Genomic DNA, 26,876 nt, shown 5'->3' with positions numbered 1-26,876 from the left:
AGCTCTGTGGCACATAGGAAGAACATATATGTTGACAGACTCAGTTTATACTCTTTCATGTATATATATACACATATGTGTTTTTTTTTCCAGGACACCAAAGACGACAGCTCAGCTTTTATTTGTCCACTGTGTGACAAGAACTGTCAAACACAACACCAGCTCACCATGCACATCAGACAGGTAAATTCTTACTGGAGTACTACCAGTACTGCATATGAGGAGTCAAAAAATAATACAGTAGGACACTGAGAGAAGCAACATTTTCTGGTTAAGTAGAGATTGATATACTTCTCTTGCTACTGAAACTTCTGTTGTTGTGACTTATGCTACTACTTCTAGCACTGCTTGCATTATTATTATTTGTAGTAGTAGTAAGTGGCAGTGACGGGCTGTACATAATATCATAGTATATAGAGAATACCTAAACAAAAGAATAGGTCATTTGTCAGTGACTCCCAAAAAAGACATTAATAACCGCTGGAGAGTGCCAGTGACATGTACTCATAGAACTGGAGTTACATCCAGTAACTACTATTGAACGTTGTGAAATGGTTGTAGTTTGGTCAAGTTTAGAAAAGATCATGGTTTGGGCTGAAGTTACATTGTAAGTGGATCTTTGGGGCCAATACCGATGTTTGGGAGTAAAAAAAAATTGATATCGATATATTGACCTACAAAGACATTATATAAACATGCAAAAACATATGTTTTGTATATGTGACAAAGATACATAATGAAGGCAGGAAATTTTACAGTTAAACAATAAACTAACTTGTAAATTATCCCAAGCATCTTTTTCTGCATTATGTTCTGTAAAGAAAAAGGTTTCACATGTCTGCATATTGGACAACATATACACCCATACCAGTATATCTGTGATAGGCTAATATCAGCCAGTTTTGGTTGAAATAACTATGTTTGTCAGGCCACTTGTTTTTTTTTTGTTTGTTTTTTTTGTTTTTTTTTACACAAATTAACTTTCGTTAAATTTTTGCACATGCACATGTTCTAAATATTGAGAAGGACATGTTCTCTGTCTGAAATCAACGCCTATGTGCACGTGACATAAATTAAGTACATTAGGTAAGATAAAATAAGTCATTGTTGAGTTTTGGTTTCACACAGGACACAAACGGCAGTCTTCTGGATTAAAGTCCTGGTTGATTTAATTCATCCATCCAACCAGACCTCTGTACCACATCACCTTACTTCCTACTTTGCCCCTGTCATAATTACCACGAATCTAGACACTAGAGGTCACCACCTAACAAAAAACGTAAATGTGGATCGTAGTAAGCTATCTGTACTTAAACAACCTATACGGATGTATTTTTGGGGAGGATAGTCTGATAAGTAAATCAGAAGTGCTATTACTGCCATGGCTGCCAGTAGTATTAGCACAGCTTCCTGTGCCTTGTGTAGTAGTTGGTGTAATTATTTATGCACTTTTGTCTCTGCAGCACAACGCCGACACCGGAGCGACAGACCACTCCTGCAGCATCTGTGGAAAGTGCCTGAGCTCAGCGTCATCGCTAGACAGACACATGTTGGTCCACAGTGGGGAGAGGCCCTACAAATGTAACATCTGTGGACAGACCTTCACCACCAATGGGAACATGCACAGGTACACACACACACACACACACACATACTCACACACATTCTCACACACAGACACTAACGTTGGGCAGAGGAAGTTAGCGTTTAACCCACTCCCCAGTCAACCATGATGGGAGCACAAAATGGTCATGAGTGTGTGTGTGAGTGTGTGTTTGTGGTGGGGGGTTACTCAGGAAGTGGAAAGAAGACATTAAACCATCCATCCCCATCACACACACACACACACACACACACACACACACACACAGAACAACGCCCAGTCATTTATCAGTAAAGTCCAGCCTCCACCGTCACATTCGACGGTCCCTCCAGAAGTATGTTTTTGTGTGTCATATATTAATTCATGTCTGACCTTCACTGACTTTATGACCCCACATTTTCAAAATCAGACAAAGCACTGGATTGAATTAGTGACACTAATCTTGGATGTCCACCTTGAAACTGTGAGGATGGTATAGATCTTCTGTGCTGCCTAGGGAAGATGTGTGTGAAGCATCCATGTTTTTACAGACATGGATGTAAACTGTCAGAGAAACTTGATAGGTTTGCGGAGGCATAGAAAATTCTAGCTGTTTTTGATGTTAATAGAAACATAGCTATGGAGGACGGAAAATGACTGCAGTATACATACATAAATAAATTAATACAGAAATAAAATATGTAGGTGAATAAAAATGTAGAAATAGATTTAAAGCATTTCATGATCAACTGTTAGGAGTTTATTTCAGCGTTTATTGATTTTCTTAAAATCTTTATTTCAGCATTTATTTTTTGTACTATTTATTATACACTTATTTATACATCATTTATTTTTCTCTATTTATTTATGTATACATTTTTTTTTTTTCTGTAGCTATTTATATATATATATATACACGCATTTTTTTTTTTTTTACTCTATTAATGTCTGTTTTTATTTATACATTTATTCATAGTTTTATTTTGTACATTTTTTAATTGTTCTGTATTTATTTCCTTTTTTATGTGTACATTATTATTATTTATTTGTATTAATTTATTTGTAAGTAATTTTCTGTCCTTCATACCCGACAACTAACAAGCAACAGAAAGACATAAAGATTATTTTTGGACTCTTTGGGGGTCTCTGAATCTGTGGGGGAGGTTAAATTCCACAGCACCTCAGAAAATTAGTGTCAAAACAAAACAGAAGTCACTTTTGGCTGCCAGCCTCTGATGTATTCTTTTGATCTACCAGCTCTGGTTTGTACAGAAAGTCAGAAGTTTTAAAGACCCATGCTGCTGTTTGCAAGTTTTTGCTCCAAAACTACAAATTTTATATATATATATATATATATATATATGTATATATATATATATACTAATACAGTTTTGTATGCAGTTCTACTACTTTTCCCCTTTAGTTTTAGGGAACCACTGACTCTGAATGGTGTACAGTTAAATTAGCAGACTGTTAATCCACTGCAGTGCCTTGGAGTGATACTAAAGCTTTGACCGAAATGTCTCAAGAGCTTGCTGAGGTTTTAAAGGGGTTAATTGAAACCTGTGTAGAGGTAGAAGTACACATACATGTGCGAAACATTGGTGAGTTTGTCTGTGATGACTCTGTGAGTGTTAATGAAACATGTGGCATGTTGATGTTTGTTTGGATGTTTTGTGCTTCTTCAGACTCACTCTCTTCTCTCTCAGTGGTGGTGATGGTATGAGAGGCTGTGGGCAGGGAGGAATGACTGTAGGCTGAGACACAGACAGTCTGAAATCTGTTAGATGTCACAGCAATTTTACTCAATTATTTTTTCCTCTGTTTGTTTTTGTGCTTGTGGTTTTTTTTGAGCAGCGAGAGCTCCTGTTTCCTGTCTGTTAAAGAGGTCATTAGAAGGAACTGAGGGGAAAATACTCTCTGGCTTCAGAATCAAGACATCAACTTGACTTAAAGGAATACTTCACTCTTCTAAATGATCAATTTTATATCAGTTACTCACCATGTGTTGTTGAATTTGTGAAGAAAACTTTCTTTTTTGTCGCAACCAAAAATGGATCATAGGCAACTGCAAAACTACATCAAAACAGCCACAAACTCTCAAATAACCTGTTCGTTTTATCCTTACTGATGCCCTCTAACAGTCACTAGAATACCATCGGATTGATGTTGAGTCATACCAAAGTATGAATAAAATTTGTCTTTAAAAGACGACAGCCATCGTAACATTGTGTTGGATTCTCCCCACTCCTTTTTGACGAATATTGAGGGTTATCTCTTGTTTCTCTGCAGAACATACAACAGTAATATCAGTTTCCCCAAACTGCTGAAACAGCTTAGGTGCACGGCGTGTGCTTAGCGTCACCTTTTACAGATCACCGTCGTTCAACAGAGTGGATGCTCGCAGCATTATAGTTCTAGTTATCATCCTTGGTGTGGACACTTTAAAAAGCAGCTGAAGACCCACCTGTTTCTTTTCTTTTCTTAGTTTTACTTCATTATTGTTATCTCTCATTCCTGTATTTCTTTTGTATTTTGTCCCTTTTATTGTGAGGCGGTTCGTGACGTCTAGACCAACTAGTTTATACTGGGAAGGAAAACCTGCTATTTTTTTGGTTCTATCTAAGAACCAACTTTGGGATTCTGAACCAATTTATTTGGTTCTAATCTATGGAATGGTTCAAAATATGGTGAGGGAACCTGAACAGAACCGGTTCCATGTTGGTGGTAAAGGGGTATTGTGACACAATCAGCTGTTTGACATGCCAAAGGAGTGTCTCCATGAGACACGAGCTAAGACAGCAGCATCAGCTAATGTTCAGCATTGAAACATCTCAACTCTGTTGTCAAACCCATTAATAACCGTGAGGTAAAATTAGCTGTGTGATGCTACCAGTTAGCGGGATTATACTTGTGCACCATCTCTGTGCAGAGCCTACGCCATAGCCTACGTACATGGCTTATGCCATTGTGAGCGCATTTATGCTTGTGCAGTGGTGTGTCTGTGTCACTTTGCAGTCACACCTTCAAAACACTAGTTGGCGGGGTTTCTGTGAAGTGCTGTTGAGTTGAGTTGATTCAAAACACACCCAAAACACACATTTCGAGCACCAGTACACAAATTGGCTTCACTATAACTGGCAGCATTCACAGACAAAGCATTTGTCTTTTGCTGGACACATTTTTCCCACAAATACAACATGCTAATAGTATTAGCAAAAGCCTATTGCATTTTACATTGTATAAATTAGCCTAGCGGCTAGCAGACTTTTCCTCTACTCATATGAAGCCAGCGACAACAGCAACATTTAGCAAAGTTAACGTCACAAAATTTGGTTCCATTACAACTCACACGCTTCACAGACAAAACAACTGTCTCTGTGTGTGTATTTCGGGCCTGTGTGTTTATGTATATGACAAACGGAGTGAAAACATTAAGTTTCCCCTTTGGGGATTAATAAATTATAATAAATTAAATTAAAAATTATCTGGTTTAATTATTTGTAAGAAACAGAAATAACTAGGACTCAAAGAAGAGAGGACAGAAACACTACAGTTTCTTTTTGCAAATGAAAATGATTAATGGTTTGCTTGAAGATTTGTGAGATGAATGAATACAGAGACCCCCAGTCTCAGTCAGAGGATCAGGGCAGCTGCAGCTCCACGTCCTGAGCTCACCTGCTGCAGCTTTGACTCTAAACTAAAAGTTATCAGTCTGGTTTCGTTAGTCTGTGTTGTAGCATGACTCCCCTTGCCCTCCGCTCAAAGACAGAGTGAACTCACACTGAGGGAATAACTCAGCCTCCTGCAGGCAGATTCCTATCAGCACCCTGGAGACATCATTTTCTTAGAATCCTGTAACTTTTACAAAAACAGAGAGAAAAGAAACAGATGAAGCTGCACCTTTTTTATTTGATACTAATTTACAATGCACACTACAAAAACAGAGGGAGGAAAACAGGAAACTTGTCGAGCTGCTTTTTTTTTTTTACCTCACAGGCTGCTGTAGGAAAATAAAGAGGAGGCCTGTGTGGATGGAGACTGGAAAAGAGAAGGAGAGGGAGGAGGGAGAGAGGAGGGAGTGGAGGAATCCATTTTGCAGCAGAGCATCCTTTGAAATGTGAAACACGAGATTTTCCTACTCGACTGTCTTCAAACGGGGGCGGGAGGGGGAGAAAGGAACAATAAGAAAGACAGAGATGAGAGTTAGATGGAGGCGATGGGTGGAAACAATCATGTGATGAATTCACATCCTGCTTTGGCAAAATGTGGAATGTTTGTTGCCAATTAAGGCAACAAATATCAGCAGGAGAATAAAATGCTGTTGCTTTCAAAAGTGTGAATCCATGTAGCAGCATAGCATCCCTGAAACATGAAACTAGTTTTTCTAGTTTTTGGCCTGTAGACGGAGGCGCACTCACGGAGAGCTGATGGTGCTTTTTTCCATTCAAATAACTTCATTCAAAAACAACAAAACTGTGTGAAAGCAGGGTCAGAGCAAACTGTTGTGGAGCTCTTTTAAACAGTCTGTTAGATTTAAGTTCATTTGTTTAACCACAAATATGCAGTGCACTTTCCCAGGCTTATGCAGATGCTAGATGTCAAACCAGGCATCATTTTTGATCGCCAGAGCAGGACAGAAAAATTAGATGAGGCCGTCAGAGAATACTGGAGACAGTAACGATGGGCACTGCCATCCAAAGTTAAAATGTTCAAACTTTTTGCCATCCTCTGGCAATCTGGACAATTACTTGACATACCTACCAGCATAATAACCTAAAATAATAGACATGAAATCATTCTATTTAATACATTTTATTCTGTTTTTAGTAAACAATACGACATCACTGTTGTAACATATTGTCATGCATGTTGCATTTCACCATCCTGCTGTTCCTGCTGGATTGTTTTTGTTTTTCCGGTGCTGCTCAGAAGGTGTAGTCTATTTGCCATTTGCATGATTCCATGTGAGTGCAGCATTATTACCACAAATCAATACTAAACACAACATCTCTCTCTGAGGGCTTTGGAGGAAGTGAAGAAAACAGCTTCCAACCAGTTCTGGATTTTAAAGCCGCATACAGATGTTGATATTTTAGAAAATTACAAAATATCCAATAATTAAGTAAAGGCAGATTTTAACATAAAAACACAACATAAACACATTTTTGATCTGTTAGATCTGAGTGGGACATTTAATGTGTACAAAAGAAGTTGTCAGTGCTTTCTGATTGACAAACCGTTTATAAATTACCGCAAACCTCTGCATTTCTGCTAGGGATGATAACAATAAATCGACGATTGATTAATCAGTCATTAAGAATTTGATCGAACATGTAAAATTGAATCAATCGATCAGAATCAGTCAATCAAAATATGTTGCTGTGAGCGCTGAATAAGGAAAAAAACACATTTGTTACTGTTTGGTACAAGTAAAGTTGTTTTTTTTAAAATCACAATTAATTGATTAATTGATCATTAATTTTTGCACATCATCCTACAAAACATTACAAGAACTCACTAAATAAATGTCAGCAAGTAATGTTTATTGAAAACAGTAGTCTTTAGGGAAATGCATGAAATAATAATTTGAAGTATTAAGTTTGATTGATAAGCATTTTGGGTGCCAACTACTTGCAGTAGTGATGTTGATTCAACTAGTAGACTACCACACATAAGTACAAAAAACCCAGGCTAGAAATGTAAATTATTTGCAGGTAAATATGTCTGTTTTGTTTTTATTAGATGATCAGTTGGAAACCAAAAAGTCCAGTTTTTCAAATTTAATTTTGATAGAAAAAATGTCTGGTAGTAAGAAAAAAGAAACATTTTAACACAAGACAGTAGTTTGATCATGCCCTAACTTTTTAATGTTCGGATGATTTTCTAAGAAGAAAAATATCAAATGAGATGAAACGATAGTGACAGTGTTCTGTTGACAAGACAGTAAAATGTCACGGGATGTAAACAATAATCTGTAATCTTACAATGGAAGATTTCGAAACATTGAAAACACTATCCAAAAATTCACCGTCATCCGAGACTTAAATTACATGCAGGTATCATTGAGCTATGGGCCTATGTGACATTAGTATAGAGTATTTCTTGCTGTTTATTTGGATGATTCAATTCAATTCAATTCAATTTTATTTATAAAGCCCAATATCACAAATCACAATTTGCCTCACAGGGCTTTACAGCATACGACATCCCTCTGTCTGATGATGATAACACTACTCTGAGCATGTCACATAAAACACTATAAAGTGATGCCAGACTGTTTCTGCTACTGAAGTTAAGGGTGGAAAAGTAGTTAATGACTAATGAGGTCGATCTGACCGAATTGTTGCATTCATAATAACGGGAGCCAATTAACAGTGTGTGGATTATTTTACTAATAAAATACCTGCTTTATCCTAGTTCTCATCACACAGGTGTCTCATGTTATTCTGAGCTGCAGTGATGAATCAGTGTAAAAGTAGCAGCACTGTCAGCATCACTGTGAACTGATGTTACTTAATCATTTCAAATAGTGCTAAAATTTAAAGTTGTAGTGTAGTGTAAAGTTTAGTGTGTAAACGATCTCTGTTTGTTAGAAGCTCTGTCTTAAAACCAGTGGAAATAAAGCCCTGGTAATATTAAATGATTCTTCTGACCTATAACAGCATATAGGCTGCTCTTTTTCACCTGTCACTCCGGACTTTCTTTCATGGATACTTTTTTCTTCAGTGATCTGATCTGGTCAGATTTCAGGAAATTGACAGGTTGTGTCCTGATACCCTGAAGTTAACCTGCTCCAGAGCAGGTCAGCTGTTCAGCGTAAGTTGCCACATTGATTTATCCCGGTAAAAAGAGAACCAGCTTCGTAGTACTGAAAACCGAGTCAACTCCAAATCCTGCTTCATAGTACATGCCTCAGGTTTTGTGAGACTAAAAACAAAAATAGACTACTGTTTGAGGCTAAAATTGATCCCTCTATTGATCATCACATCATTTTCATATGTATAACAAATGTACAAGTTATTGAGAAGTTCATTTTTCCAGAAGACAAAACCAGACAGAGGGAGAGAAGAGGAAGAAGTGAAGCACAGATGGAGAGCAGCAGCATCACATGAGTCCTCCTCTCTCGGCCCTCTTGTTGTGAGGCCGTTGGGCCCGGTTGCCATGGCAGGCATCCCATTAGCCTATTATGGGCTGGCAGCGGTGTGCTGAGTTGGGATTGGCTCTCAGAGGTTGTTGCATGTGTGAGCTGAGCAGGGAGGAAGAGGAGAGAAGAGGGGCTGCTCTTATTCTTCCCTTTTTCCTTCCTTCCCTCCATCCTCACTTCCTCTGAAGGAGAGTTCTCCTTCCCCTCTTCCTCTTTGTCTTCTTCTTCTTCCTCCCTTCCTCCAGAGATATTAAATGTTTGTTGTTAGACACAGAAACATGTGTCAGGGTGATAAGGTGACTCAACAGCGCCCATGTGGTGATGTAGAAGAACTGCAGGCAGAGCAGTCAGACAGGATCACACTGGTACATTGTGTTACTGTTTGTACTGTTTGTACTACTGTGAGTACTACTACTGTTTAGTAGTACTTTCTGTCTTTTAAAGGGGCCACGAGTCAGACAGATTTCTCAAACCCTTGTGAAGTCTATCTTATTCCAGCATGCTGAATATTTTGGAATATTCTGTGGGGGGTTTTGCAGCAGGTAGTATTTGAGCTCAGTACTCATTGTTTTGGGGTATCACTCAAGTACGCATGTTGAACACACACTGCACATGGAGTGGCATGAGTGGATGCCTCCTTGAAAGTTACTCCAGTCATAAAAATACTGCTACTGCTAGTAGTGCTGCTGTCACTGCTATTAGTACTACAACTGGGAGTAGAATTAGAAATAAAAGTACTGCTTCCACTCCACTGCTGCTCTTCTGTCAATACTGTTGTACTCATGCTACTTTTATTGCTACAGCTACAAGGACTACTGCTAATCACACTGTTAATCATAATTCTGCTGCAGCTGCAGGGCTACTTGTATCACTACTACTACTACCATTATTAGTTCTGGAGGTATTGCAGATGGAAGTACCTCTTTTCTTTCTATGAAATATGTATTGCTTGTTCACAGTCCCAACAAATAAAACTATAAGTGTACTCTGCTGTGTTACTTTAACAGGTACTAAAGTACACACCACACAAACACTGGGGGTCAGAGAAAGCTACTGGAGTCATGAAAATACTACTAGTAATGCTACTGTTACAAGTTATGCTGCAGTCACTGCTGCCTCTCTTTCACTACTGTATAAAACTGCAGTGTTTTGGTGCACATTTATCTCGGTGTGTGTGTGTCTGTGTCTGTGTGTGTGTGTGTGTGTGTGTACTCTGATATGTTGAGTTGAGCAGCTGTTGGCGACTCAAACGTCTCACACTCTGCTGACTCGGTGCTTTTCCTGTTCTTTGATTGGTCAGTTCGGGGGGTCACAGTACAATTTGGGTTCAGAAGACTTTGCTCTCTGTCGTTGTCCCGCCTTCTCCTCCTCCTTCACTGACCTGATTGGTTAATAAACAACGTCCTGTCAGGTGGTGTCAGATCTGCTGACTCTGTCAGGACCTCTTATGGGCGTCCAGCCCGCTGCCTGTTGGGTCCTATTATTAGATGATAACATCCACCCCCTCCTCCTCCGCTCCTGCTCCATCACCTCTTTTATCCTTTCTCTCTTCTCTCCTTGTTTCCTTGTCTACCCTCCTTTCCTGTGTCTTCCTTCCTTTCCTCTCTCCTTGTTGTCTCCTCCTCTCTGCTTTATTTTCCATCTGTCCTTTGCTCGCTTCTCTCCTCTTTTCTCTGTTTATTCTCCTTTCCTTTCTTATTTCATCCCCTCTCTTCCTTTTCTTCCCCTTTTCCTCTACTCTCTCAACTTCTCTCCTCTCTCAACTCCTCTCCTCTTAGTTCTGGTCTTTTTATCTCCTCTTGTTTCTGTTTCTTCTCTCCTGCTTTCCTTTTTTAATTTCCTTTTTTATTTTTTTCCTCTCGACTCTTTCTCAGCTCATATTTTGTTTCCTTTTTCCTTTCCCCCACTATTCCTTTTTTGCCTCTCTCTCCTCGTTCCTCTTGTCCCATTTTTTCTTCATCTCAAATTGTTGTCTTATCTCCTTGTTTCTTTTTATCTTTTCCTCTGCCACTCTTCTTGTCTTGCTCTCCTTCCTGATTTCCTTTCCTTCAGCTTCTCTCCTTTGTGTCTCGACTTTCTCCTTTCCTTGTTTCAGCTTGTTTTCTTCCCCTTCTCCTCTTCTCATTTCCTCTCCTCATCTCTAATTTCTTCTGATCTTCTTGTCTCCTCCATCTCATGTCGTTGTTTCCTCCTTTTCTACTGAATTCCTCCTCTTTTCCTCCTCTCTGCTCTCGTTTTCTTTTCTCATCTCATCTTTAGTTTCCTTTTTCTTTCCCCTTCTCTCCTTCATTTCCTCTCTGCTTTCCTCTTGTCCCCTCTTCTCTCCTCTCAGCTTGTTGTCTCCTTTCATCTCTCCTGTCTGTTTCCCCTACTTTTTCTTTTCCTTCCTTTCATTTTCTTGTTTCCCCTCCTTATCTCCTTTCACTTCCTTTACTGTGGGTCCTTGCATCCTCTCCTTTTTGCTTATTTTCTTTCCTCTCCTCCCTCTTCTCTCCTCAACAACTTGTTTTGTTTCCTTGTCTCCTCTCCCTGTTTATTCTCCTGTCCTCATTTCCTCCCCTCTCAACCTTTTTCTGTGCATTCCTTCCTTTACTGTCCGCTTTCTCTCCTCTCATTATTTTCTCCTCTTCTGTCCTTTTAAATTCTTGTCTCTTTGTTTCCTTTACTCTTTTTCTCTCCTCATCTCATCCTCTCTTCTCTCCTTTCCTTCCTGTCCCTCTCTCCTCTCCTTGTCTGCTTTCTCTTCATCCTCTCCTCTTTGAACTTCTGTAAACTGACACTGTTGCTGCCGCCACATGCTATAGCGCTAGCTGGATGACCTTTACATACACACACACACACACACACACACTGCCAACAACCTGCACACTTTCTCACACTTATAGTAACACTTAAACTAAAAAGCACACTCTCACAAATACACGATCGTCACATTTACACACACACACACACGTCTTTAAATCACCATCTGACCTTGGAGACACAGCTGAGGGAGAAACTGAACCAAAGGAGGAGAAAAGAGGAGATCTCCATCCTCCTCTTCTTCTTCAACAGTCATCATCTTTCAGCTGTCATGATCAAAAACAACACCAAAAAAAGTAAAGTTGTCATTATAATCAAAAACAACAAAAAAACATTAACTTCAGCCGTAATTACAACCTTGATAAATAAAATCATCAAATTTTGTTGCCATTATAAAAATAATTTAAAAAATATAGAAATCTTCCCTTATTTAAAAAAGAAAAAAAAAGAAAAGAACAAAAACCACCACAATTTATTCATTAAGATTGTTTTAATTTGAATCAGAGATGGTGGACAATGATTAGGATGTCATCTTTTTTATCACTGTATTTTTAACAAAACAACAGACATGATTATGTTTTTGTGCATCTCTCACAGTCTCTCTCTGTTTGAGGACTGTTCTTGTCTACTTTCTGAACATGATGCTCAAGAAACCTGGAAAAAAGCATTAGAAAGGTTCCAGTAACAAGCTAAGTTGTGTCTTTCTGCATTAACCGATGTTGTCACGGCAACAAGAGAGAGACAACTTCCTGCTGTGACTTCAGGGTTTCCTCATCTCTCCGCTGGCCATGTAAGGCTGCCACAGTGCCGCATGTAATTATGTGATAATTGCTCGTACTTAAACATCATTACTGTGTGTGTGTGTGTGTGTGTGTGTGTGTGTGTGTGTGTGTGTGTGTGTGTGTGTGCACGTGTGTGTGTGTGTGTGTGCACGTGTGTGTGTGTGTGTGTGCACGTGTGTGTGTGTGTGTGTGTATGTGTGTGTGTGTGTGTGTGTTTGTGTGTGCGTGTGTGCGTGCACGTGTGTGCGTACTGTATCCCTCCGCATTCCCAGCTGATTAAGTTGGATTAGGGAATACTGTTGGTGGAGGTTAAAGCAGCGAACATGTTTCACCATCAGTTTAGGAGCCGGCCTGATCTGAAACACCATCGGTCCCTGCACTCACACTCCCAGAATCCCGTGCTTCCTATCCATAAATCCTGGCAGTTTTACCTTCCCATTAACAGCAGACACACCTGTCCTGATTTCTGGGAACAACATCATGATCTTTTCCTCTCTGCCCTTAATTTAAATTCAGTGTAACTAAAGCATTTGCAGCCTGTAATTTAATACTCCTCAGACTTGCTTTAATTATTAATAATTTAATAGAGTTTTAGTGTTTTTTAACACATTTTAATCTGTTGTGATTTATTAACTAAAAAGTCTCAGTTTCACCTGCTACAGAGTCCAAATCAATTTTAAGAGTTCTTGTAGAGTTGTACAGTGGAGATAGATTAAGAAATTAACATTTTGTTTTTCTGTTTTATAAATAAAATGAGTTGTGTACAGAGTGGTGGAAAGTTACTAAGTACATTTACTTGAGTACTGTACTTGAGTGCCATTGTGAGGCACTACGTCTCAGAGGAAAATATAGTACTTTTTACTGTATTACATTTATCTGATAACTTTTGAGACTTAAAGTAATAATACAAAATACAAACAACCCAACAGCATGTAAAGTAATTAACTTTATCCACCTACAGTTTGTAGTTTTAAATTTCTGAGTGAAGCTGACCTCTGACCCTTCATCTCTCTCAGACATATGAAGATCCATGAAAAGGACCCAGCCAGCGGTATGCTCCCCGTCAGCCCCCCCTCCCCCACCAAACGTCGCCGTCCATCCGTTAAGAGGAGGCAGGGTCCGGAAGAGGAGAATGGAGAGGAGCCGCCCAGCAAGAAGGTAGAAACACACACTGAAAACATTCCGGGCCTCATCAGTCCACTGTATAGAGAAAATAATGATGTTAACGTGTGTGTGTTCAGGTGGTGGAGGACGCGGCAGCGGAGGAGTCGGCGGCGACGCTTCGTGGAGTTGAAGAGGAGCTGCTGCCCTGTCCAATCTGCTTCAAGACCTGCAGCTCCAGACTGGAGCTGGACACACACATGGACACACACCCTGACACTGCACTGAGGTACACACACGCACACACTGTTCTTAGGACCATAATTTATTTATTTGATCATTGTTTTTACTGACTTTTGTTTACTTAACTTAAGGGAGACTTAAGGAAGAGGGGTAAATGGACCTGTGTTTGTATAGCGCCTTTCTAGTCATCTAGTGACCACTCAAAGCGCTTTTTACACTACGAGTCACACACATTCATACACTGGTAGCCAAGGCTACCATACAAGGTGCCACCTGCTACTCAGTTTTAACACACTCACACACCGATGGAACAGCCATCGGGAGCAATTTGGGGTTCAGTATCTTGCTCAAGGATACTTCGACAGTAGGAGATAGAAAAGATGGAGGGAGAGATGAAGTAGAGAAAGAAATAATTGAGGGTTGGTTTAAACAAAATGGATGGATGGATAACAAGAAAAATAGGGTGGAAGGCTGATTAGTCACCAGATGTGCAAGAGTGATAGAGAAACAAATAAAGAGAGAGGACGACTTAATAAGTGACAGAGAGGAGGAGAGGTTTCAGGGTGTGCCTGGCCAGGCCTTATTGCCATGAAGAACAGATGAAAAGAAATGAAAGAAAGAATAGAAAGAGACAAATGAAGGAAAGAATGGCAAGAAAGAAAGGAAATAAAGGCAGGAAGAAAGAAAGAATAGAAAGAAGGAAAAGAAGGATAGAAGGAAGGAAAGAGCAGAGAGGACAGAGGAATGTAAGGAAGAATAGAATAGAAAGAGACAAAGGAAGGGAAGAACAGAAAAAAGAAAAGGAAGGAAGGAAAGTAAAATAGGTAAAAGAAAGAAAGGTGGAAAGAATCAAAGAAATCAAATGAAGGAAATAAAGAAAGTTATAGGACTGAAGCATAAAGTTTGTCTGTGAGGAACAAAAGAAACAAAAAACTGAAGGAGAGAGAGAAAGAGAGCAGTAGGCTGAGCTCGTTATGGAGGAAGGCAGGAATATTTAGCTGTAAATCCTCACTAATCAGTCTGTAAGAGGATCTCAACTGTAGGGAGAGAGATGGTGGGATGGAGAGAGAGAGATGGAGGGAGGGATGAGGGAGAGAGATGAGGGATGAAGGCAGAGAGATGGAGGGATGGAGAACTGTGAAGAGCCACATGTATTGAAGTCTCATTAAGATTATCAGACCTCCATATCTCTGCTACTTGTTAGAGGTTCCAGGCTACTTTAGCTGCTATTAGTAATAACAGCTGGTTGGGTTGTATTGTGGGTAATGTAGGCAGCAGGTTTCGACAAGGAAGAAGAATGTGTTGAATTTTTTTTTAAAAAAAAGGGCGATATTTTGGGTTCTGCTACAGTGGATTTTAGTTTTAAATGGCAGTAGACCAAAAATTCAGCATTAGAGACGGCAAAGTCTGATTTCAAGTAAACTACCAACCATTCTTTGACTCTTTCTGCTTAAAAACATCAGCTTTTCTCTGTTGCATATCAGTGTAAATATGTATGTTTGGTTTGGACATTTGGCTAGACAGAACAAGACATTTGAAGACGTCTCCTTGGACTACTTGGAAGCTGTGGTGGACGTTTTCCATGTTTTTAACTTTTACTTAAAAACAAAAAAATAATAACTTTAAACCTTCCTGCAGGCGACTTACATCATTTCAGCATAGTTCTGCTTCCCATCTTGATGTCTTATGTCTATCAACTTTTCAAGCGATTTCACTGTTGTAGACAAATTTCCAGTGTCGAATAAAATCATGACAGTTGTGGCACTCCCATGATAACAATTGCTTGGTGTAAGGTGGTCATAAGACTCAGTCTGAGCTGTCTAAAGTCAGCCTTTTTTTGTCTTGATGTTCTGATAAAATCAAACATGTTTATAATCTTAAGATTTTAGTCTTGACTAGTGCTGCACGATTTTATAAAAATGTGCGATTGCAATTTGAGTGGACAATATCTCGATGTGCGATTACGATTACAATATAATACATAAATGGTATCGTTAGTCTTCTTGCTTGATTCAGTGTTTCCCCTACATTATATGAGGGGGGCACTGACCTGACCTGACATAGTTATTTTATGGACAGTGTGTTAATAACAATCAACAGACTGAGCACAGTCAAATATGCTGCTCACACAGCAGCGCAACACGGCACTGTACACACAGCGGAGTGAGCCTGTGTTGCGTTCAGGCATTGTCACGTAAATGACAAATTCCAGCACGCCATAGCACAACACAGCAGCATGTCAAGTGGGCCGAACACGAGCAAAATTGCTCAATTTTTCATTTGTTATTATATAGTTTGTTTTGGAGTCCATGATTTCCCCGTGACACTTACAAATGTTTGCGTAACTGTGCTTGAATGTTGTTTTATGAGGCTCTGGCGGCTTTCAGTTGTCTCTTTGTCTTTAATGTTACACGGCTTGGCTTTCTCTCACATGCGCTCTTCCTACTTTTCTCTGTGCTGTCTCGAGTACTGATATAGATTGGTCGTGTTGCCGCGGGACGTGGCGACTTTAACTTTTACACTTACACAGCACGTCTTTCTGTTCAACGTCGCCGTACCTGAATCCAAAGTATCGCCATGTAACAGATGTTTTTTTCGCCACCAACTCAGCCTGTTCATGGTCGAGCTCATGCTCTTCTTAGGATCTTAGGATAGCTTGTGGGCGTGATGTCAACAAACTCCACACACTACAGGAGAGGCAGTCACGTTCACAGGCACACACGTTAACATTTATTTACATTAAATCGCAAATCGCAGCCTTTAATGCGGTTATGTAATCACACAGCCTGACATCGCAATTGCGATTAGATTAGATTAATCGCACAGCACTAGTCTTGACTCATGCAAATACTGAAGTTCAGTGATGTGAACATTGTTAACAACAACAACCAGGTAGACCGTAAACATTGAGGGGACTCAGGGAGGAGCAACAAGTCTCATGAACAAGATAATTTGTATCTGATCACCAACCAGCACTTATTTTAATGAAAAAATCTTAATGTTTTAAAGAGTTCATCTGTCACTCTCACGGTCTCCGCTAAAATAGTACAGCAAACCAACAGAGGCTGGCAGCAAGTTGAGGCGACCAAATACAAAATGTAAATTCTGTACATAACTACAGTTTATCTTGATGGATTATATTGATGCCAAATTGACAAGAATACTGTCAATACTGACATATGAAGCCTTTTATCTTATGTTCGTAGAGTGATGTGTTTTTGTGGAGATGTAAGAAATTGTTAATATATTTCCTAAAAGGAATTTGGTGTAATTATTCCACCAGGAGCAGGATGGGAAATAATCTTAAAAGGAATCTAGCTGTAGTCTTGTCAATAGTGACCCTGTAAGATCCACAGTCTTTATAAAATCTGATAGTATGAAACTGAAAACTCACATTATCTTAAGATGTGAGAGGGTATTACACTTAAGTCTTTAAAAGACTTTTTCAAGTCCTCAAGTATATGGAAGGTGTTAGTTGCAGGTTAACTGGCTGAATGATCAGCATCAGACACTGATGGACACACACACTCAGAGCGTAATTCTCTGGACCTGAGCCAACCTCTGTGGGATTATCCTGCACTCACACACTGGTGTGACACTTAAAAAGCACACTCTCATAAACACACATATGCAGGCAGACACACTCTGTACACAACATACACACGAGTGTGAAGACAGGGAGAAGGAGGAGTGATGGAGACCGAGAAAGAGGAAGGTGGAGGGAGTTCAACACGTGCTGGTCCACATATGGTCCACAGTGTGTGTGTGTGTGAGGATTACACACACACACACACACACACACACACAGAGGATGTGATAAGAGTGTGTGACTGTGGCAGACACTGAGCAGCTGTCCTCTCAGCGATTAACAGGAGCAGGACCAGCACTGTCACCAGGGGTTATCTCACACACACACACACACACACACACACACACACACTACACATGTATTTCTACACATGTGAGGACCCTCATTGACACAACATCATATTTCATCTAATTAAAACATCTTAAATTCGAAATTTAAAGGGATAGTTCAGTTTTTTTTAAGTGGGGTAGTGTGAGGTTCTCATTCATAGTCAGTGTATTACCTACAGTAGATGTCAGTCCACACGCCCCCAGTTTGAAGAAGCAGGCAGGGGTCCGACATAGAAGTGAAGCAGTGTACTGCTGTGGAGGGGGTCAACACCAAAATGTGTTGTAGCTACCTAAAAAAAGGCCCACAATGATAAAGGTATGTATTAGTATATAGTTTAAGTGTATGCTATATTTAGAATATTTTCGCTGCTTCCCCGTGCTGTCAGACAGTGATTTCCACAGGAAAAATGAAGCTGTTACATCGCTCTCTTCAAAGCCAGACTCTACTGGGGTAAACAGTATTTCAATTTAACTTGCTAAACAGGAGCTGCTCATCTACCACTGTCTTGAACAGTTAGTTAGTTTGTGTTATTGTGTGATTTTGGTGTAACGATAACACAAACTAACTAATCAAAGCAGTGGTTGACCAGCAGCTCTCTTGATCAGCAAGCTAAAATTACTGTTTATCTCAACGGAGTCTGGGGGCTTTGATGAGGGCTTACATGGGGAACTGAAGCCATTAATTGCTTCCCTGTCATACATAATACTTTTTGCTGCTGCCCCCGTCCACATGAGTACATTGTTTAGCTTCTGTGTTGTACTCTGCTTCTTCAAATAGGGGGGCATGTTGACTGACATCTACTGTATGCAATACACTGACTATGAACATACACTCCATACAGCACCACTTCAAATAATCCAAACTATCCCTTTAAGGTCAAGGCCCTGTCTACACGCAATTACTACTGTCTGCAATATTTTTCCCTTCTTTAAAAAAAGATCTGTCTACACAACCATTGTACAAAATATCTCCGTCCACACTACAATGCAACTCCAGAGGCTCCCCCTTCTCACAAAGGTAGTAAAGTTTAAGTATACAGTTTACCTTTTTCAAAACGGGTATGTGAATGAAAAAAGTTTTGTTTGGGCACAAAACTCTACATCATGTCAGTACTAGAAAAGTTTCTCATGACACTCAGCTTTGTCAGTGTTTCAAACAAAACAAGACACAAACTTCATACACCATGGTTTGTTGTATTTTGTAAGGTTGGTGTTGGTGACAGCTGTTCTTTGCCGATCACATTTTTGGTGTCTCCGTGCTACGTTGAATAATTCTGCTGTTCATGAACTACACTCTCCACTCTCAGACAAATAAATCCTTCAATGTAAGTTCCCTGGTTGTGTGTTTGTAGGTGTGATCTCTGCTGCCTGTCCTTCCGAACTCACCGTGGTTTGCTGCGTCACAATGCGGGGGTTCACAAGATTCTCCCCCAGGACCCCAACGGCCGCCCCTTCATCCAGAACAACCCCTCCATCCCCACCGGCTTCAATGACCTGGCCTTCATAGACTTCTCCTGCAAGAAGTTTGCTCACATCGCACAGGTATTGACACACGCCCCTGACTAGACATCGAACTCTTAGAGAGAAATCATATCAAGTTATCAGTTTTTAGGGTCAGTATTCAATCATCTCTTTCCCTCTAGGTGTGGTGTGAGACAAACCTTCGCCGCTGTATCAGTAAGTTCCATCGTTTCGTCTGTGATTGCTGCGACAAGGCGTTCCCCCTTCGCTCAGCCCTGGATCTCCATAAAACCACCTTCCATCCCGACAAACCCACCACCACTGACACACAGGTAATGGAGGCAGAGATGGAGGAGGGAGCTGCACAAAACGGCGTTGAGAACGACAGTCCGGATGTTGAGAAAGAAGTCCTGCCCTTGGAGCAGGCCAGCTTCTTGGAGGTGCTGGGGCTTCAGCACATTTCGACGGTAAGCTATATTTTTAATTATCACAGTGGCTTACAAATCCCTTTATTCACCGCATACAGGGGAGTAGCGTCTTCACACTACCACTTCTGTCACTTTACACGTGAATGATATTTCATTCCTCCAAACTACTGTTGAGTACTAAAATACTAAACTACAATATAAAGTACAGTTAAAACAAAGTTAAATAAAGTAGCTACTGTTGTATAATAAAGTTAAATATAGTACTGTTATTAATAAATGAAACTACAGTAATATTTAAGTTAAATAAAACAGCTATAGTGAAGAAATTTTGCTGTATAGAAACCCTCATCCTCAGTCAGCTAAAAGTATTATGAGACAGCTTTGCTTAAGGTCATGGTCAGGTCTGCAGCAGGCCTTGAGGTCAGGCTTTCTACTGCTGTTGCTGCCATAGTCTCCCAAGTCTGATGGAGGGAGCACAGCTGCCTAGATAAGGGGGCACTGGCTGGCTCCCTCACTATAATACCCAAGGTTAGAGAAAGAAAGGTTGCCCTGTGCTCCGGATTCGGCAGACTTACTGTCTCTTCCTAGATATGTGTGTGACTGGTAAGACAGGAGAGGTGATTTAAAGCGAGCAAGGTGAGCATATTTGGTTGTTTAACGTCAGTGTCAGAAAACCAACGCATTGAATTTACAACAATAGAAGAGAAAAAACAAACAAACAAACAAAAAACAGTAAAAAATTCATATTTTAGAAGCTGGAATTTGGAATTGGAGAATTTTGGAAAAATTGCAGGCCTGGAGCTGTCCTCTGATGGAGTCTGTCTTTATTTCTTAGGTGAAGTCTGGTCCCACAGACGATGAGATCCATCAGGCCCACCTAGACAGCATCAAGGTGATCCACGTGGAGCCGCCATCTTCCAGCCTTCCCCAGGAGCCGGCCTCAGCCTACCTGTCTGGAGGTCTGGGGCTGCCCCTCAGCCTGGGTGTGGGCGGTCTAGCTGCCCTCAGCATCCCGCTGCTGGAAGCCTCGGGCTCTGCCTCCGCCCTGCAGGGCCTCTCCCAGAGAGACACCCTGAGCCTGCTCTCCCTGCAGCCCTTCCAGACCAGCTTCCTTCTGCAGCCTGACGGGGGTGCTGCAGCAGCCAGTGCTGCATCATCGGGGGTCAAACCCGGAGAGGCAGCTGGAGCCGGGATCATGGAGCTGGCGGACATCCAGCAGATTCTCAAAGTGGCGAGTGCAGCGCCGAATCAGATGGGACTGACTCTCCCACCTCTGGCCAAAGCTCCAGGATTTGCTGGAGGTCAAGGTGGGTGTAGGCTGGTGCTGGATGTTATTGTGTTTGTCAGTCAATAAATCAATCCGATCAATTGACCTATGGCTAAGCCACGCCCCCCTCCACTCACTCGGACAAAATATCAACATTTAGTGACCGGCGCTACGGCAGGTGTCACAGTACACGGCATTTCACAGGAGGCAAGTAATGATTTTTGGAGACATAACGATCAAATTTTGGTGCATCAAGGTGCCACTGAAGTTAAAGTTTTTGGCTCAGAATATGAGAAAAGGATAACGGCCTTTTTACCATCTTTACCAAGAGTGTCTCTCCGTTAGTTTGGTGCTACAGTATTTACACTGAATCATTCAGCATAACGTTTGCCAACCTTTGTTATCTCTGCCATTACAGATAAGTTAATGAAGCTAAGCTCCAGAAGTTAACGTTAGCTTAACTAGAGCCCTTTGGACAACAGCTAACAATGATGTACGATCACCAAAGTACAAAACTAGAACAAAATAGGCTAATGAACTCCCAGCAAACAAGGTGACATGATGAACAACGCAGCTAGGAGCTAACGTTAGGCTAACTTTAGCTAACGTTAGCTAGAGATGTTAAAGATAACTTTATATTTCTTTCCAGCAAAGTGACAATATGTTGCCTCAAACACAATGTTGACTTACCTTAGAACAGATGTAGACATCATTGTTAATCTTACTCACGTTGAGTTGATGTTGTGGTCTAACGTTACCACACAACTTTATCCAAAGGAGACACTTTTCTCGGTTGAGATGTGGTTTAGGAAAGGGTAAAAAATACACCTGGTCGCCCAGCCTCTCAGGATACCTTGTGTCAGAGTTGCATGTACCCCATGCACACCGTTTGACCATTTTTAAACTTCAAATCTCAGAAAAAGCTTATAAAACCGAACAAACTGACTTTCTGTAATGCATTTCAATGGATGTCCAGGCAGAGAATGTCCCAGTGTATGGGAATGGCTATACGCACTGTGATTGGCTCATCGCGTTTGAGGGCGGGGCTTAGCCATAGGTCGATTAGTTTCTGGAAGACTCTGTTCATAAGATTTGGTGACTCCTAGTTTTTTTTCTTCTTCAGGGCAAGTCCAGGGTCAGAAGTCGATGCCTACATTGAAGCCCAAACCTCCCATCACCCCTCGCTCTAGCCTCATGGCGACGACTCCCCCCCCTCTCCAGAGCTCCCAGCAGGCCTCACTGGGCTGCATCAGCCCCAGCCTGCCGCCTCCCACCCCCACTCTGTTTAAAACACCCTCCTCATCCTCCTCATCCTCTTCCTCAGCTGGGAACGGAGGGCAGTTGGACGCAGAGTGTATGGGTGACGCTCACACACCTTTGTCTGATTCTCCGCCAGCTGCCACCACAACTGTACACGAGGAGGCGGGACTCAGCGGGAGAAAGCCAGGAACCAAAGGGGGAAACAATGCCAACACCGGCTCGGCTACGGGCTCATTCAAGTGCCGATTCTGCGACCAGGTGTTTGCCTTCTCCGGCGTCCTGCAGGCTCACATGCGCTTCCACCTCGGCATCCTTCCCCACCAGTGTAACATCTGCGACTACGTGGCTCCAGACAAAGCCACGCTGATCCGACACCTTCGGACACACAGCGGCGAGCGGCCCTATGTCTGCCGGGTCTGCCATTATCCTTTCACTGTCAAGGCCAACTGCGAGCGCCACCTCAGGAAGAAGCACGCCAAGACCTCGAGGAAGGATATCGAGAAAAACATCAAGTACGTCACCTCCACCACCACAGCAAACCTTGCTGCGATTACTGCTGCAACAACCACCACCCAAGACACGGACACGGGCTGCACCGGAGCTGAGACAACTTGCCGGTTCTGTGGTGAGGACCTGAAGACCTACCGGGCGCTGCAGATCCACCTGCGCACTCACAACGGCTGCCAGAGGAAGCCGTTTGAGTGCAAGCGCTGTGGCGCTGCCTTCCTGGCCAAGCGGAACTGCATCCACCACCTGCTCAAGCAGCACCCTGAGGTGCAGGAGAGGGAGATTGAAGAACATATCGCCACACTCCTGCCTGCTGGCGCGCCTGTCCCTACCGCCCCCTCTGCTCGAACAGCTCCAGTTAATCAGATGGCGCTGAATGGGATCAGTCAGCCTCCAATTCAGGCGCTCCAAACAGTGAAGGTGGAGGAGCTGGCTAGCGTGGTTTATCCTGAACTGGACCAGCCACTGGACTTCTCCGCCAAGGGGCGTGGGGCCAGCAGTCAGGCGGGGTCTCCTGGGGTCAAACAGGAGAGTGTCTCCCCCAGCTTTGACTGCTCCATCCTGGACCAGCCCATCGATCTGTCAATCCCCAGCAAGAGGCAGAAGAGGGAAGCAACGAGTACTGGAGAGAAGAGGGAGATCAAGATGGAGCAGAGCAGCAGCAGCATCGTGGAGCAGCAGCAGGCTCTGGCTCTGTCCAAGGAGGAGAAGGCGGCAAGTGCCCTGCCTCACCTACACCCTCACCCCCAGCTCGGCTGCTACCAGCTCCCCCCAGGATCAACCCCTCCTCCAGCCTCCCTCCCCACCCTCAACAACTCAACACGAGCCCAGCGCCTCAAACCCCTGCTCCCCAAACCGGCCTCCTCCACCACCTCCTCACCCTCCACTGCCCACAAAGAGCTCCCTCCTCTTGCCTCCATTGCTCAGATCATCCACTCCGTCTCCGGAGCTCCAGACCTGCTGAAGAGAGACGCCACCACGTTAGAGGTCAAACCCCAGGCAGTGGTCGCTCCCGCTCAGGTGGACTCTGCTGCAGATGCCCCAGGACCCTCCGCTGTTCTGGAGACACAAAGTGATGACGCATCTGAGGGATCCTCCAGGTATGTGTGGGGTTGTTTTTTTGTTTGTTTGTTTTTTTGCTGCTTCTGCATTTGGCAAGTCCACACTGAAAACTTTGTTCTGTTTAATTGCTCGGGTAAATAATGTCTTATCATTTTTCACTAATAGATTTATGTAAGGATTTGGCGTGTTTCCTCTGTTTTCAATCTTTGTCAATAAAAGGAGTTTTGCGCTATTTTCTTTTTTTTTATTTTTTTATTTGTTTACTGTTTATTGTAAACTGTTTTTAACTGATGAAAATAATTATCCTAGTTTTAAGTTTTGAATTGATTTCCACTGACACAGAATGACATTGGAAAAAAATATGGAAATGATGTTGAATAGATACAGTCAGTATTTGTGGGATGTATACAATATATAGATATTGTTCAAACAACAAAGACAGAAAAAGGAGTGTTTATACAGTTGTAAAAGAGGTAAATATGTAAGTTTTCAGTCTTGTCCTCTAAGTCCCAGTTTGGTAAAGTAGCTACTGTTATATAATAAAGCTACATGAAGTACGGTTTTAGAATGAAGTTCAAAGTTGATTCTGCCACTGGATGGTGCCAAAGAAACATACATCAGATTAGTACATGTTGTTGTGCTTTTGTCTAATAGAAAGCGGACCAGGAAGAAGCCTGCTGTCCTGGCAGTGAAGGAGAAGGCCGTTGTCAGCGGCGGCGGCATCGACCTGGAGTCCAGCGGTGAGTTTGCCAGCGTGGAGAAGATGTTGGCCACTACTGATGCCAACAAGTTCAGCACCTACCTGCAGACCGGATCTGCAGACCTGGGAGCAAAGAGAGGTAGGAGGAGGGACACATTCAGGATTTAGTGGATGACTAAATGATACTCTGAGGATTCATTCAAACTTCTCCCTGTGAACAGATGACAGAGCAGGAGGAGGGGAGGAGAAGGAGGGAGGAGTGAAGGAGGAGGTGAAGCCAGTGGCAGCAGCAGTGGTGCCACAGTCCAAAGGGAAGAAAAACGCCTACTCCAACTCGGTCCAGAAGATGACCTGTCCCTTCTGCCCCCGAGTGTTCCCCTGGGCCAGCTCCCTGCAGAGACACATGCTGACTCACACCGGTAAAATACAACCACCAAAACACGCTGACATTAACACACAGGCTTTTTGTCCAGGTCAGAAGCTGTTGGCCAAAGGCCTCATTTTACTGAGTAAATGAAGTAAATGAAGAACATTATAAATGCTAAGACAGAAACATAATCAGAACTAAGTGTGAACATTTACTGATTTTTGTATGTTAGTTGTGCTTTATTTATGTTTTTTGTGTTATTGGTTCATCTTATATTTCATTAGCAACCAGTGGTGAAAAGTAACTTTTACTCAAGTAATGTAGTTAAGTACAATTTTGAGGCACTTTATTTGAGAGTTTGCATGTTCTGCTACTTCAGACTTTAAGTCCACTAAATCTCAGAAGAGAAATATTGTACTTTTACCATGACAGCTCTAGATACTCCTTACTTTTCAGGTTTCATTTTTACATTAAAAAAAGACATATAATTTGCTTATTAAATTCAACACAAAAACCTCTCTCCTGAAGGAATGCTGCACCCACAAAATTACCATTTGTTCTTCCCAGCCAAGGGGTGGGACCCTCCAAACAACACCAGCTAAATCGGACGGGCCGTCAAATGATTAATGGAAGAAAAGAAGAAGAAACTAAGTTCTTGTGTAGACTTTTGAGGACTTTTTTTTTTTTTTTTTTTCAAATGAAACCACATGAGAAGTTCTGGAAATGTTATCAACTCATAAATAGTACAATTTAGTAAAAATGCACGTTTATGAGGTACTGAGCATACAACTTAAATTTTGTCAGACAGAGCGTTCACAAAAAGATCAGATGCACATACCCTCAAAATGACTCATGACAGCTGCATACATCACATCCTTCCTGGATCCGAGGCACAAACACCTGAGTTTCACCTCTGATGAAGTTCAACGTGCTGTCCAGGCAAAGGTGTGTGATCTCCTCTCGAGCAGCTCAGAGGGCATGGAGGAGACAGCTGCAATTGATAACCCCCTACCAATCCCATGGACTAGTGGAAAACCCACAAAAACAAATACCCCCCAACTGGCAAAATTAGCCAGGGAATACTTGTGTGTGCCAGCAACCCCTGTGACCTCACAGGGGGTATTTTCCACACGCGGAGAATTTATTATGACATGAAAGAAAATCTGTATAAGAAGTTAGCTTCTTCTTCTGCTCTTCCATTATACATGTGATGACACCTCAGATTTCTCTGGTGACCTTTAGAGGGGCCCGACGCCTAGCCCGGGAACCACTTGACTAAACTAGTTTACTGTATACAAAGTAGTTTAAACTGAATCCATCTGGAGCAGCTACAGCAGTAGCATGCTGCTCTAACACCGATACTTCAGTATTAACTATCTAATAATGTCACAGATGAATATACACCACAGGAGACTTACTTTTAATAATTTAAGTATTTTTTCACTGTTGTATTGGTACCTCTACTTAAGTATCAGAGTACTTTTTGCAACTCTATTAGCTACTCCAGTTATCCAGATTTGTTGTGGTCCTTATATAATAATTTACTGTAACATTACCTTTATTTATTGGAAGCGTTAATAGAGCGTGAATAGCAAAATTAAAGAAATATTTTCCAGATGTCCCTCCCCTCTGCTAAAGCCTTTGTCTTTCTTCAGGCCAGAAACCTTTCCCTTGTCCAAAGTGCGATGCCTTTTTCTCCACCAAATCCAACTGTGAGCGCCACCTGCTGAGGAAACATGGCGTGACCCACCGAACGCTGCGACGCAACGGCGCCCTCGCCAAGAAAGATGGAGACGAAGGCTCACAGGACAGCGCAGGTCAGAATTACAAACTTCTCAATTTAAAAAGCATTAAATAAAAATGTGAAGGGAGTTTTATTAGCACAGATTTAATCTGAGCATCCAGCAGCTTTGGTTAGATGTCATCTTTTCAATCATGTTTTCACATGCAAAATTAAACCTTAAAAATTAAACCTCACCTACAGTATCAACTATCATTTATTTCCTTTTATTTTACTTTAATAATGATGATTAATTTTTAAATCTTTTTTTGCTATTTTTAATGTTCCTGTTATTATTTTCTAAGTCAGTGGTTTCCAGTCTTTTTTTGTATGTGACCCTTTAATACAAAGCAATGTCTAGTTCTTTTTTTTTCCTCAGTATGCTTCCTTTGAATAATTTATGTAATACTAAACAATACATTGAGCGTTAAGGTTAATTATTGATGTCAGAAATTGTACTAAAAATACA

At 41.6% G+C, this 26,876-nt stretch overlaps 1 protein-coding gene across 4 annotated transcripts in view; it reads left to right on the top strand.

Annotated features, from left to right (window-relative positions):
• rreb1a (ras responsive element binding protein 1a) overlaps positions 1-26,876 on the top strand; it is a 99,438-nt gene that overhangs the window by 61,826 nt on the left and 10,736 nt on the right. For all 4 annotated transcript variants that reach the window (XM_050057345.1, XM_050057344.1, XM_050057347.1 and 1 more), the window contains 11 exons: positions 94-183; positions 1,464-1,627; positions 13,330-13,471; positions 13,555-13,703; positions 18,928-19,117; positions 19,219-19,503; positions 20,300-20,771; positions 21,855-23,598; positions 24,215-24,399; positions 24,482-24,679; positions 26,283-26,444. In XM_050057345.1, the coding sequence (XP_049913302.1) occupies positions 94-183; positions 1,464-1,627; positions 13,330-13,471; positions 13,555-13,703; positions 18,928-19,117; positions 19,219-19,503; positions 20,300-20,771; positions 21,855-23,598; positions 24,215-24,399; positions 24,482-24,679; positions 26,283-26,444 (3,781 nt within the window). The remainder of the gene's footprint in view (positions 1-93; positions 184-1,463; positions 1,628-13,329; positions 13,472-13,554; positions 13,704-18,927; positions 19,118-19,218; positions 19,504-20,299; positions 20,772-21,854; positions 23,599-24,214; positions 24,400-24,481; positions 24,680-26,282; positions 26,445-26,876) is intronic.

Source organism: Epinephelus moara, chromosome 11 (assembly GCF_006386435.1).
Source record: "Epinephelus moara isolate mb chromosome 11, YSFRI_EMoa_1.0, whole genome shotgun sequence".
Classification (NCBI taxonomy): Eukaryota; Metazoa; Chordata; class Actinopteri; order Perciformes; family Serranidae; genus Epinephelus; species Epinephelus moara.
Note: the sequence above shows the minus strand (reverse complement) of the source record. Positions and strands in the feature narration are given on the sequence as shown.